The sequence below is a fragment of the Strigops habroptila genome, chromosome Z, assembly GCF_004027225.2.
Source record: "Strigops habroptila isolate Jane chromosome Z, bStrHab1.2.pri, whole genome shotgun sequence".
NCBI lineage: Eukaryota > Metazoa > Chordata > Aves > Psittaciformes > Psittacidae > Strigops > Strigops habroptila.
The window spans coordinates 47,528,540-47,543,500 of NC_044302.2; the positions used below are offsets into that span (position 1 = coordinate 47,528,540).

A 14,961-nucleotide genomic window follows, 5' to 3' on the forward strand; every position below is an offset into this window, starting at 1 on the left:
GCATAACCAGTACAACCTCTGGTTTCACAAATGAAGTGATTCAGATTGTGCTTATTACTTGGATTGGGCCTTGCACACAGCATTGGGATCCACAGAAAAACCTTGCATTTGTTCTAAGATCAGATTGCCTCTAATCCCACTATTTTCCAGAAATCTCCATGCACAAAACCATGCCCCAGTGCCATGAGGAACTCACTTTGGTTTTATGCCATACTCTAGTACATCATTTGTGAAACTGACTTTTTCAGTCATGTGACAGGTATGTAATGATATTTTCCAGTGCTCTTTGTGAAATTGATTTTTTTTTTTTCCCCTTTTTAAGGAAATCTGTTCTGGAGAAAAGCACATTGCACAAACTCACTGCTTCTGCTTTCTTTTGTCTTTCCCCTTTTCCCTCTTCCAGACCAGGATGAGAGGGCAGCTGAGCTCAGCAGGGAGCAGAATGAGAAGACCATTCGCAGCACACAGACAGCTCTCCGCAATTTCCGAGAGTTCCTCATCTCCAAGTATCCCTCTGAGACCCGGGAGATCTACGTCATTCCCTGCAAAGAGCTTGATGCCTACCTTGCTTCCTTCTTTGTGGACGCCAGACAAAAGGATGGTTCTGAATACGAGCCAAACAGTCTGGCCAACTATCAGTGTGGGCTGGAGAGGTACCTAAAAGAGCACAGGTATGGATACAGCATTACAAGGGATAAGGAGTTCAAGAGGTCCCAGGAAGCTCTAAAGCAAAAGCAGATAGAGCTGAGGTGTAAGGGGAAAGGAAACAAGCCACACAAATCCATGAAGCTCACCTTTGCTGATGAGCTTATCCTGCGCAAAAGAGGCTTGTTGAGCCGGTACAATCCAGAAGGGCTGCTGAACCTTGTCTGGCTAAACAACACTAAGGCATTTGGACACTGCACAGGTTTCCATGGGTCTACCCTGAAATGGGGAGACATCCGGCTGCGGGTGACGGAGACTGGGTTGGAATACCTAGAGTGGATGGGGCCAGACAATGGAGACGTCAATGCCAAGAGCAAGAGGGGCGGGACGGACTCTCGGGTGTATGCCACCCAGCACTCCCCACAGACCTGCCCCGTGCAAGACTACAAGGAGTATGCCCAGAGGCGGCCTCCAGCCATGCGCTACGAGGATGCGCCGTTTTACCTGTCCATCAAACCCGTCGTCAACTTGGCCGCGCTTCACTGGTACAACTGCCAAGCCCTGGGGAAAAACAAGCTTGCCAAGATGGTAAAGACGATGTGTGAGAAAGGCAACATCCCTGGCCGGAAAACCAACTTCAGCGTCTACCAGAGCTGTAGCACCCTCTCAGAAGCACAGAGCAACCAGCTGGTGCTGATCTGCAATAACCTGAGCCAGCAGGCTGCCCAGTCTGTGGCAAGCCACTCGAATACTGGCAACTTCATAGTGTCAGCATCCTATGATTCCTCCTCTGACACGGCTTGAAAGAGGGACATCACCTGAACATTTCTTTCTTTTCCTTTTTGTTTCAAGCATTGAATTTGTGCCCAATAATACACATCAACTGTGATTGTACACTATTCCCTCATAGCCCTCTTTCCAGTGTTAATTCGCTTTATAAAAATATATAAATATATAATATATTTTTCTTTTTACAGATAAGTCAATAGAAATAGTTTAGTATTACTAACATAGTATTTATAGTATTAATACAAAAATGAAAGGTACTTATGGGTTATAATATAAATGCAGATTTTAAAAGGACAAAATGGTTCTCAGGCAACACAAGATGATAGACTGAAAATGCCATTTTTAACATGCACACATCAGTGAGTGTAAAACCCCAGGGAGGCTTACACAGCAGTTCTATTTTAAAGCATTTTCTCAACTTCTTATTTTAACATGACCTCCCAGAGTGGAGGAGACAACCTTATCACTGGCTGCTGCTTCTTACCTGCTGGCTTATTCTTGATCAGCAAGACCAAGAAATAAAAGATACATCAATGTAAGTTCATGAAACCATTTACATTTTTTGTCCGGTTTTTGTTTTGTTTCCTGAGGCTCATTAATGCTAGATGGGAAAAAAAGCCTGAAGTCAGCTAAAGGCTATTTTTAACTTTCATTTTTGTTGATGATTTTCTGTGATCAAAATGTTGCTGGTCTTTAGACTAAAAAATATTGTTTTCAATGATATGCAGAAGTATAATGGCAAAACCATTGTCATACACATAATTTTAACTGTTTAACCATGGGTTGTTAGTATTTTGTCACTGTGTGTATACATAATGTAAAATTTAATGACTTACAGCACTCTTTCAGTATTCTGGGGAATGCAACAGCACAGAAAAATCCACAATCTGATCCCAAACTGTACAGAAAAAAAATGCATCAAATACTTCTTAAGTCAGCATTTGAAGCTCACAAAAAAATAGCATAGAAACTGTAATGATAATTTCATATTTACCACTGAAAATGAAAAATCTGGATAGTTTACATGCTGGAAAACAAATTTAAGTCAGCTACGCATAATCTATTTCCATTGCAGACCATGGAAAATGTGCATGTGAATCTGAAGCCTTGAAATAGTGAGTGCTACTCTTCCAGCATTTGACTCTGCAATGTATTTGTTCTTCTCCAAGTATGGGGAAAACGCTAACAAATCCAGTATTTCAGTGAACAGTTGTAATTCTTGACCTTTAAGATTATATATGGTACTTCTCAAGTAATTCAGCTTAGTTTATATTCCACTAGGATATCCTAGGGCCCTGATGAGGCTTTAGACAAGTCTGCAAGAGTGATCTAATGCCCACTGAAGACAATGAAAGAGTCAGCCTCAGCTGACTTTCCATGGGTGTTAGATCTAACTGTACTGAGGGGCTTTTTTATTTTTTTTAACTGCTCTGTTTCTTTATGCTTGTTTGTCTTTATTCCTTCACATTCCTGCTTGTCTTTCATATTCTTTAGATCTTCAACTGTGCAGTGACTTTAATCATCACTATTTCCAAAGAAAGGGTGAAAGAAAGGTAGCAGACAATGAAAAATAACCCTCCTGGCACCATTTAAAACCTGTTTTCTGTGTTACTAGGATGAAAAGTTCCTGTGTGCAAGGGAGGTGGCCTGCACCTCGCTTAAGCGTTACTGAAGGTCTGTTTTGGGGATGGGGTACGTAGCAGATGTGCCACTGGGAGGTCTTAAGAGCAGAGATTTCCACTATAATAAATATCTGTCTTCCCTGCAGCTTCCTTTAGGTGACACAGCCTGGCTGTGATCTCTTTGTGTTCCACACATAGCAAGGCTGGTACAAAGCCTGTGTTTCCTGTGTGCTGGCTGTCCCAGGATCTTGTATGACACAGTAGTGTAACCACCAAAGCTACAGCCTCTGAGTTACTGGCCACTGAATCTCAGGGCTAGGCAGTGGACAAGGGGGCACAGGCAGCCATTCATAGTGCAGAGCTATGCTTTTGTGACTTTGTTTTGGGCTTGAGACCAAATCGTGATGCTACTGAAGTGAGTGCAAGCTGTGTCCATGATTTTCAGTGCCATGGCAAACCTGACTTGCAGGTGAAGGAGAAAGCAGCACAAGAAGACTTCAGATGCATCCAGCAAGATGGCTGCCCAGCTTCCAGGTGAGGCCAGCCATCTCATTGCTGTTTGCAAAGCACTGCCTTTTCATGGCAGTGATACAGTTTTAGTGTGATACAGTTAAAAATAGTTTTGCAAGGCTGGTGCTGATCTGTGTGGGATTTCTTTGCTGTTTCCCATGGAAGACTCACACAGCTGCTCTTAGTATGTGCTGGAGTGCAGAGGGTCTCATGCCAAGGAGCTCCCCAGACATGCCAGGTGAAGCAGCTCCATTTCACCATGGAGCCAGCTTCTAGAAAAGTGTTTGGTCGCTGTTTCCCCCCTGTCGGTACTTCCCAATGGCAGATAATGCACAACCTGACCTACTTTCCCACCTTGCCTTTCCTGTGCTGCAACATGAGGCTGGATATCAGCTGGCCTTTGTCAAGCAGCAGATGTCTAGTTTCCACCTCTCCACCCCTGCCCAACCATCCCTCTTTGCTGGGAAAAGCTGCCTTGAGCTTGTAGGGGAAAGAAGCCCCACCAAGGCATGGCTGTCATGTGTCTCTTTGGAAGCCTCACAAGGCTGGAAACTAGACCTTATAACCAGGTTGCTTCTCAGACTATTACCAGGTTCAGAGTGTGGCAGTGGTTCACATCTTCTGCAGGTATGCCTTAGGTGTGTTGCTTCAGAGTGGGCTATTGTGTGGGGGCTATTTAGTGTGGTAATTCCTCAGTTCTTCTTGTCTCCAAGGGGGCATATCACTGGCTGCGGATGTGCCATGCTGCAAGCGGGTCTCTGAAGTGCTGCTTCACATCAGTGCTGTAATTCAGCCTCAACACAGACCTTGGCTCCATTGATAGGAGCCAGAAATGCTCAGTGACCCAGAAGGAAGACAGGCACTCCTGGTCTTTGAGCTGGGAGGTCAAAAGCATTTCCCATGATTTCTTGACTCCACATACTGTCTGTTTGTTTACCACAGTATTAGGATGGTTTGCGCTAACGTCCAGCCCATGCTGTGGGTGAGGCAGTATCTGTGATACTCTTAGCTTAGCAGGGTGCATAAGCAACTTTTTCTTGTCTGGTTGGGGGATAAGCTGTGGAGTAGGTGAGCGTACTGTGACAGCCTCCATTTTATAGGGGTGGTTTTTTTCTGCTTTCTGACATCTCTAGTAACTCCAGTTTCCAGTTGGTGCTGATGGCAGATTGCCTGGCAAATTCTGATGGGGCAGCTCCAAATACTTGTTGAAGTAGTTAAACACATATGGCCAGAATATGATACCCAAGTAGTATCATACTTCAAAAATAAATTCATTAGCTTCAAAGGTCTTCATCTGTGGGCAGCTGGAACGAATTGAGTGACCACAGCTCAATGAATTACCATTTGTATTAAGGCCCTGGGAGGGTTGTTAACCCACGAAGGAGGAGACTTCTGATTCAGATCACTCTCATGGTTTTGCCTCATGCTGGCGGGAGGGTAGATATCCCAGTCTCTGCAGCTCAGCTCACAGGTGACTCAGTAATTGTCTCCCAGTACTCCGACTGAGGGTGTCAGACCTGCTCCACCAGCAAATTGCAAGCTCACCGTGGTGGTCTGCAGCTTCACTGCACAGCAGGGACATGGCAGTGTGGCCAGGGGCTAGTGCTGACAACTCTTATAAGCTTTCCTCTCTGCCTACAGCAAAGGACTGGGGTCTTCTCCCATGGCTCTTGACATGGAGAACCTTTTCCTAGGAAGTCAAAAGGGCAGCTGGCAAAACACCATACTGTTCCCACCTATCACAGTCCATAAGCTGGTGGCTGGGTAGGGTGGCTTACAGTGTGGCACTGCAGGTGGCTGGCTGTGCTCCTGACTACACTGTGCTCTGTTGGGAAAGCTGAATTTTTGTCCCATAGTAAGACTCTGATTTCTGCAAGATGAGGGTAGCTGGCTCCAAAATGGGGTTGACTTTTCTCCTTTCTTTTTCCCTTTCTTTTTCCTTGCCACTCACTTTTTTTTGATCTGGTGTTAGACCTCTTCAGTGAGTTTCAACTCACTTTTTCTCACATTTCAACTTTTTCTGCTGCATTTCTGCTCAGCAGAAGAGAGCCAGTATAGCAGAGTCATTAACCTGGTTCGGCTACTACAGCCTTTTAACCCATCAAAAGGGTAAAGCAGATTGAGACCCTTCTGAATAATTTGCAGATGAATTGGTTGCCTCCAGAACCATTTACCAGCTTTTGGGAGATTGGTTCAGTGCTACCAGGAACAAAATTTGGCCTTGAACTTAAGAAAGAGGCAGAGTGCCAAAGCACAGGCCTGCACGCAGTCTGCACCAATGTCAGTGCAGGCTTTCCCATGTGGCCTTCTCATGACACCAAACCAAGAGTCAGATATGGGGATAAGACATGAATGTTACTGGATGGATCTGTATGCAATGTGCACAGTACATGCACTTGGATCTGTTCATGTGATTGCACATTTAGCTGGACAGAGCTGTGGGCACTTGGACAGCTTCAGCTCTATTGTATTAGTCATTCATGCATGATATTGTGGGTTTGCACAATGCATGTGTATTCATGCAGGTAGTTCAGCAGATTCAGCAGGAACTGAAGTCTCTGATATCTGGCTGTTGCAAACTGCCTGTTTCAAATATATATTTATACAACTAAGTGTATTTTTAAATGCAGGAGAATGAAATACTGTTGTGAACTACATTGTAGACTAAATTACAAGGGATATCTAAAATAACAGCACATACCTTGGTCATTTGCATAGTGCAATAATTCTATTTAGCAGCATCCAGGCTATTGATATATAGGACAATCTAAGAATGGAATCAGTGTCCCTGTTGAACATTCTCCTTCATGAAGAATATCAACTTTTTCAAACTGTTTAGTGGGGTTTTTTTTTAGAAGCTGCTGTTAACTGGTATTCAGTCTACAGCATAGTTGCCCTCTTAGAAAGCTGTGTAGAGAATGAGATGCAAGCAACAGATGTTTGTGACCAGATCTTGTTCTGCTGTTTGTGCAAGCAGTGTGGGGTGGATGATGGGGATCAGGAATTGGCATCGCTAGGTTAATGGTTGGACTCAATGATCTTAAAGGTTTTTTCCAACCTAAACAATTCTATGAGTCTAAGAGCAGGTGTTGTGTCACTCTAGAGCCTGGGCTGCCCTAAGGACTGAAACAGCCTTAAAGGAAACTGAGATTCCTGTTGCACTAGGTTTTCTCTCTCATATTTCCCCTTTCTTGTCACCCTGTGCAAGTACATCCCATAAGTGCATTGACTGACCTGACTAGCACATGTGGTGCATGGGTTGATCATTCCTTCCAACAATAAGCTGCAACTGACTGTGATAACTGACTGGTCTTCCCCATCCCTAACATTCCTGTCGTCTCACTGTCCCTGACCCTCTAATATTCCCCTCTCCGAGTGTCTGCACCATGGGGCGAGGGGACCACAGGATGGCTCTTGGCTGAGAGCTCCCTCCCTGCCTATCAAGTGACCTTGTGCTTTGGGGATAACGCGCTCAGGGCGGACCGCCTCGTGTTGGGAACGTGGGGTTTGTGGGATACTGCATGCGAGCACTTTGGAGGCTCGCATCTTTCATTCTGAAAGCATTCTCAGTCTCTGTTCTCTTATACTCTTTGTGAGAAAGCTTCCAAATAGTGAAATTAGATGAAATTCACTCCTGTGTAGAGGATCAGGCCCATATCTGTGCACTGTTTGGTCTTCCACTGACATCCTTAAAACAGGACTGAGATGACTGGTCCTCAACAGTACGTAACTTTTGGGCTTACTCCATCATGGAAATCAGTTCATCTCAGGTGGTGCGGCCAACAGGGCATCGTGACCCCCCTGACTCCCTGAACTCCCAGAGGCAGTGTGAATGTGTGGGAAGGAGAAGAACTTACAGGACACAGAAATGTCATTTGATTTGCCTGATATGAGCCAATTCATGCCTCTGAGTTAGGGTAGAAGACTCAGCTGTCCACTATGAAATGTGGTGGGAAGTGGGTCTGCATTTCTTAAAGAGTGTACTTTGCTAAACATTAGTGTGAAGAGATGACTGCTTTGCTGTCCTTGTTCTTAAGAGAGAAGATGTATTTTCTTTCTGTGCATTCATGTGTGTGCTGAATCTGCACTCTCAGTGCTGAGGAGGAGTGTAGAGAGAAGGCATGAAGTATGGCTATATGCCTAGCCAAGAAAATTGAACTGTACTTTCTGGTGATGGTCTCCATGTGCTGAGATGCGCCTTGATGGTTGGGGACAGTACCGCATCAGATGGTGTTTCCCGGCACATCTGTTGGCTCTCTGCAGAGCCAACTTGGGTGTCACTATAGCTCTCTCCAGAAACCAAGACTCTGGGGACACCTTGTCAAGGACAACTCTATCAGCCACGCATCTGAAAGCCAAGAAGGGGGAAGGCCCTGAGCACAACTAAATGGTGGTGCTTTCCCCGTGGGCACCATACGATGGACGCATGAGTCTGCACTGTATCTCCTCAAGGGTTTTGGAAAGCTAAGCGCCACCGGGGACATCACAACTCCACCTCTTCATCAGCAGCGTAACTTCAGCTGGCGATGGAGTGGCCCTTCTGAGGACAAGTTGGGTTTCTCTGAGCCCCCCAGCAAGTTGCATGGTTGCACTGCTTCCAGCTCCATTTGTGCAAACCAGGTGCCAGCCCACGCCTCCCCACTCTCTGTCTGAGGCTCTATGAAGCTCTGCTGAAGCTCTCCTCCAGCACCTTGACCCTTCCTGAGAGCAGCAGAGGGGCATTTACAGCAGTAATGCTGGAAAGATAAAAAGTCCACAGCTTAGAGACACCTGTGAGCTTGTTGAACAGTTTTAACACTAGCCATTCACTGAAACAAGTTCAAAGCAGTGGTGATGTCTAGAGCTTTATTCCTAATCTGTTGGGGGAAAAAATCGCTTTGGCACAAAATTTGCTTGTTACATGAACTGATGGGTTTTAACATAGTCTGTACAGTCTCTGTCTCAAGCAAGGAATTTATTTCCTCTGTTTTCTCACTGAATTAGTTAATGTTAGTTGGTAATACAGACAAAATTCTGTTTGTTTTATTATACAAATACTGTTAAGTGAGTTGTCTGTCCATTGGAATTGGAGTTATTGTTTCAAAGGGATCAGGATGCTTTTGCCTGGTCTTTTATTCTTGTGGTCAGCATTCATTATGCAGCAGCCACTAGTATCTGAAAAGAGCACTACCTTTTCAAATTTCAATTTGACCTTTTGTAATTAATAGAGGTTTCATTCACAGTGTTTATAGAAACTGGTGAAGTAGATGCTATCATTGAAATTCAGGGGGATAGAGTTTCATGGGAATGAGAAGAACTGTTTAGCTCTTTCACAGTGCTTTGGGAATCCGCCTTTGCAGTTTTTTGGTTACTACTCTTTTATACAGTCCATATGTGTCAAAAAAATAACGAAACAGCCAAGTGAGGGGAAAAGAATGAAGTTTTGGACAATTACACTGTATTATTATTATGCTAGAAAACTAAACTCTTTAATTTTACAGATATTATCTTTGCCATTTCAGCTGTTATTTTTGTGAACAAAACCAACTTTCTAACATTCGAATTTGATCTACTTTCTGAAGGCTGTAATCTTGCCAAGACTGCCCTCCTTACCATTATAGCATGTCTCAACTAGCCTGAATCATGTGTAGCCTTAAGTCTGGTTTACCCTACACTGTCTCTGCCAGAATTCCTCCTTTTCTTTTACTATCACGCATTAATACTCTTAGCCTATGTCACATTTCCAGCCTGAAAACAAGCTAAAGCAGGAGACACATTTCAGCCTATGTATCTTCAGCAGTATCTATACTTCGCATTAGAATGCATATAGCTGAAGCGAGGCAATAGTAACTGGCTTCAAACTGATCTTGGTAACTTCTGTGAAGGAAGACAAACACCCATAGCAGGGGGTTTGGAAACAGATGATCCTTAAGATCCCCTCCAGCCCAAACCATTCTATGCTTCTATGAAGACAAATCTTCTAGTAGCTCTGAGGCTGAAGGTGCAATGAATGATGACTGCAGTGTAAATCACTCTGTGGAGAACTTCTTTGTTTTCTGCATGGTGCTTGTAGTTGAGATCTTGCAAGCTTTGCCTTCCGTGAGAGCTTTGTCTATAAGTGTTTTTCCAGACTGGGTTCTTCTGCACAAGGCTGGGTGTATGGATGTGAAATGCAGGTGCAGAAATACCCAGAGCATTCAATGCTGTGCAGACGAAATGTGACATGAAACCTCTTAATGGAGTCAGAAAGATGTCAGGGGAAGAAGTGGTGAGAACCTGATTTTGCTCCTGTTTATGGCTTTGCCTGCTAGCTGAGTGGTGCTGCCACTGGAGAGGATTTGGTGCCAGTTCTGCAGAGCACTGAGGGAAATGCATGCCTGTGCTGCCTGCCTCCACCTAGCTCGGGCTGTGAACAGGCTAAGCTGTAAGCACATGACTATCCCCTCCAGAACAAATGGGTCTGAATTGCGCAGGGAAGGACATCGCTTGGACATGGTTGCATTGTTAGTGCTTGTTTTTGTCCGTGTGACCCATCTACCTCAGGGTCATATTGAGACCTGTTAGGGAAGACCAAATATTCAAGACTGGAAGTAAAAGAAGGGGCAGAATATCTAAATGTTATGAAGGTAGTGAAAAGGCAGTGGGAAAGCCTGGCAATCATAATGGAAGTTTCTGTCTTTTTTTCTAAAGAAGGCAAGCATAATCCTTATCCTTTAATATCCTACTTTGTTTTACACTGGAATTAGAAAATCTTTTCCATTTGTTTTAATTATCTGCTGGCTTTAACTCTGCCTTTGAAAAGCATTTTTGCTATGACAACCCTTGGTCTCATAGTAAGCAGCGCTACGGAGAGACAGCTAAAGTAAGACTTTTATCTTTCCTTGCATGCAGTGTTTACTCTTTCTAATCTTTTAATGTGACTGTGTTTTCTCCTATTTTGTAAACTGATTAGCAGTGTTTCTTCAAAAAAAGTGGTTGAAAAACATATTTTGCTTAAACGGAACCAAATTTCCATCTAACAATGTGAATTCTCTTAAGTGACCAATTCATTCCAAAGTTAAACCTCTTGCTAAGGCTAACTTCCAGTCACTGACTTTAATGGCAACTCAACTTTTTTAAGAGCAGTTTGTAAAAAAGTAGGTTTTGTTAATGCTTTTGGTTTGTTTTATAATAAAAAGATTCACTGTCTTGCCAAATAAAATAATAGTAATAATATTAATAATAATAATTCTATGCATTGTGTGATTCAGTGATGTTGCTGTTGAAATTTTGCATGTTTTCGAGATGTTCTGACACTTGTATGTTCTGTGGTACTTGTAAAAATGCTAACCATTGCTGCTATAATCACCACCATTGTAGGTAAATGAAAACACTACTAAGAAACTGTGCCAGTTAGCGGGGTTTTTTGTGTGTCATGGTAATACTCTGCATTCTGCTGTTCATTTCCTGTTTTAAGCCAGTATTTAGTGCCTTCTGTAGAAGGAATCAATATGTTGTGGTAGACAGGAGGTGCCAAACTTCTAATATCTTGTTCTGCACAGATGATTACTTACCATCTTGAAGCTTAAATAAAAAAGAAACAGAAAGGAAAAAGGAAAAAAAAAACCACCAACTTGAACTCTCCATCTTTCTTTAAAGAAGTATCTTCTCATTAATTGTCATTTGGGGAAAAAACCCTTTAATAGTGCTGAAAAGAAGCCATTTTCCCCAGCTATGCCTCCTGCAGCAGCAGTCTGCCAACTGTGAATGTGAGGGGTATGAGGGAATGCGCAGTACCCAAATGTTCTTGTTGGTAACGGATCCAGTGATTAGCCAGGGCTGCTCAAGTCATTGCAGAGCATGCTAAAATGGCATGTAATGAAAGCAACCCTCTGATTACCATCAGAAGCTGTTAGCTCTCATAACACTTGTGAGCTTGCTCTTGTAAACAAGCATCAGCCTGGTCAAGTGGTGGATTCCAGTCCCTGTTCTGCCTCCACTGAAGCCACACATTGCTGCCAAATGAGACTTGGATGAAATTCAAGCCCAAGATTTTTGGTCTCGTTCTTTCCAACTGCTTTCATGGCAGACAAGCCTTGTTTATCAAAATTCTGACATTGCATTTTCAGTTCCTCTTGCACCCTCTGCTTAGAATCTGGCAGTATAGCAAACACGCACACCATACACACTCATTGTGATTTTGATGAGATTTTGACAGGCTGAAATTGTACACACTGTAATCATACAACAGAAACAGGCAGGAGGGAAATGCGAGATGTTCATCTGTGTAGTGCATTTCCCAGCCACCAGGCATGGTCCAATAAATCTAGGCTGGTCTTTAATATTTTGTGTGGAAAAGAGAAAAGGCTAACCATCGCTCTTACATCTTTACTGAGCGATGAAAGCCTGTTACATATCTTGAAAAGACTTTTCAAATCAGAATACTAAGTCACCAGAAAAACTCTGTGATTGGGAAAATAAGAGCGCATTAAATTCATCCTTACAGGTACTGGTCTAAAGTGCTGTCTGTTCCCATCTCTTGGAGGGAATGGGGTTCCCTTCAGAAATACTAGCTCCTTTTACTGTCCATTAAAAATTTATAGCTTCTTCAGGTTCCTTCTGCCAGAGCAGATACCAGCTGAGACCAGTTGCAATGTGTTTGTCCATTGTTTTGCTTGTCTAACATTAAAGATGTTAAATATGTAAATAAGCATTGATACCTGGTCTTATTTCATGCATTTCTTCCATTTATAGCTAGATTTGCGTCTCCATGGTCCCACCAATTCCACTCATTGTCATGCCAATTGGTCTTCATAGCTGATTTTATGTGTTGGTCCAACTTAAAAAAAAGAAAAAACCATCATATTCTTGCAGCACAGCAGCTGTTTTTTTCCCATCTTCTTCTCTTCCGTTGTGAATCTAGATATATTTGCATTATCTTCAGCTTAGATTTGAGTCAGGAACGGGGTCAGCATCCTTTATTTAGCACTTCGCACTCTGGAAATGCAGTTATGGTTTTATAGGTACAGACTTAGCATTAGGATTTAGCTTGCTGCCTGTGGCTTTAGTGGCATTTGTTTGCTTTTAACTATGGTTCACTGATTTCAAGCTGCAAACTGGCCAATTTAGATACCACCTTTCAATCACTGTGATGCCTTTGGTGTACTTGTTGTCAGTCTTGTAATTGCCCTTGTCATTGTGTTTTGTGTGAGGTGCATTATATTGCAGGACAAGCTTTATTTTTGTTTTGTTTTAAAAATACTGTATCTTAGGCTGTGCTGCTGAAAGGAGACAGGAGAGAATAATCCATCCAAACGCCAGTGGAATTTGGGGACTTAGGTTTTTTCAGTCCCCTTTGCAAGCCCCAGCTGTAATCAGCTGTTTAAGGCAGAGATCTTGGCATAAGCAGCGCCACAGATCTTCCACTCAAAATGCAGTTTTCTGCATGCAGGACACCTCCTTACACAGATCTCTTGACCCTGCATTAGGGAGAAGTAATAGTCTGATGCTTTTTAATGCATTAAGCTCTGCAAATTTGGAATATCTGAGGGGAAGGGAGAGATCACTGGGTCTTTTTCTGAAAACGTAAGCAAAATTGTCAGCTATAGTCCATGTTCAGACCTCATTCGACCCCATTGTTCTCGAATTAATTTCTTTCTGGAGTTGCACAGAGACCTGAGAAAAACAAGCAAAAAGGCTTTGCTGCTGTAAATGAGGAAAGATTTCACAACCTTCTTTAAGCCCCAGATCCCCAACTGGGTTTCCAGAGCTGGTAGTCTTTTTACTCATCAACTGGATCGGTTTTGACCTATGTGGACGCCATGTTGCTATTTCTGAGGTGTATTTTTAAGAAACAAACTTCATACAGGGTGAAGTTCTTCACAGGTGAAGAAGTCAATAATTGTCTGTCACTTGTACCAGTTGAGACCTGTGGGTTTTTTATGTTGGGTTGTTGAGGTTTTTTTCCCCTACTGCAAGACACACCACTCTTTAATGAGGATAAAGGAAGGCATGTTGTAGTGCTGTCTGCCACACTTCAGTCAGATGCCTCATTAAAAAATGCTCTTTTAGTGTTTGAGTACAAAAGTGCCCTCAATAAGAAGACAATACAACCAGAGGTCTTTTTTGGGTGGGTTTTTGTGTTTTTTTTAAAGGTGTCTGAGTTTCATCCCTTTCTCAGTCGTCAGATAATTAGGCTTTTGAAAAGAATTATTCAGTTATGTGCTAATTGGAGTATGACACTCACTTTTACTGATCTGCAGATTTCAGATATTCTGATCTTTATGTCACTTCGGCTCCATTTTTATTCCCATGTGATAACCTCCGAAAAGTCTGGTTCTGCTGCGTTAGAGATTGATTTCACTGTCCGTACAATGTTTGCTACTATTGTAGTGTGACCTTTTATTTTCATTTTATAAGGTTGGATTCATACAGCCTTAAACTTACAGAATTAAAGGCCATTTTACAATAATCGAGATTAGATAGATAGTCATCGATGTCTGTGATAAATGCATGCTTTATTCACAGTGTTTTGTCTGTAATTAGGTGTAGCAACCAAGTCTCATGTACTTAATAAACTGTTTTCTGCAAAGTTGACTGCTTTCTTTAATCAAGTGAAAACAATTTACTTGGCAATTTGAAGCATATTGTATACAAAAAAGCACAGCTCTCTCTCACGTTTCAGTATCAGCATTATCTGAGAAGTTCCCATGCACTTGTGATGCATTTCGATTAGCAGAGTACAAATAGGCTCACCAAGAAATAGTTGCTGTCATACCTTCTTTAACTTCTGGGGTTGTGTTTCAGGAAAACATTTAAGCAATTGCTTAAATAAGCCCTTCCCTGCTCAGGAATGTACTAGAGCAAGCTTGACTTGAACCATGCGGTCATTTAATCTCACTTCAGTAGAACTGAAAGCCTACATCTTGAGACCCTTTCTGGATTAAAGTAATTTTCCTGAACCTCATCTGGTTACATCAATTCCAAGGAACAATTTGGCTTGAAATTATTTATTTTGCACTTAGAATTTCAGCACTAAGGTCTGCTTTTCACATAGTTCTGTTTTAATGTTCATCTAGAATAAAATTAAATGTACATCCAAGGATATGCATCTTTTAAGACAGTTGCTTGTCAAGTCTGACTTTTCTCCATTAAAGAAGTTTTAAAATTAAAGAACCAGAAAACTAAAGCTAATAAAGCCTCTATATTGTGAAAGAGAAACATCTGGAGTGGAAAAAATCCATTGAGAGCCCAACGCAGTTCCACTGAGCTGTGTTCATGACATGATAACTGTGTTGGAAAAGGTCAGAGTGTCTCTGCCAAAGGAACACAACAAAAAGAGGAAAAAGCCAAATCCCTCGGGGAACTACCATCTAGGGAACAGCAATGTATTTGTGTTGATGTTAGGACATGAGTGCAGGACAGTAAAAGCTATGTG

The 14,961-nt window shown here is 42.5% G+C and overlaps 1 protein-coding gene across 1 annotated transcript in view; it reads left to right on the forward strand.

Annotated features, from left to right (window-relative positions):
* Positions 1-14,115, forward strand: part of KIAA1958 (KIAA1958 ortholog) — a 68,772-nt gene extending 54,657 nt beyond the window's left edge. Inside the window, exon 3 of the mRNA XM_030470338.1 lies at positions 404-14,115. Coding sequence (XP_030326198.1) covers positions 404-1,449 — 1,046 coding nt within the window. The 3' untranslated portion in view covers positions 1,450-14,115. The remainder of the gene's footprint in view (positions 1-403) is intronic.
* The last annotated feature ends 846 nt before the right edge of the window (positions 14,116-14,961 follow it).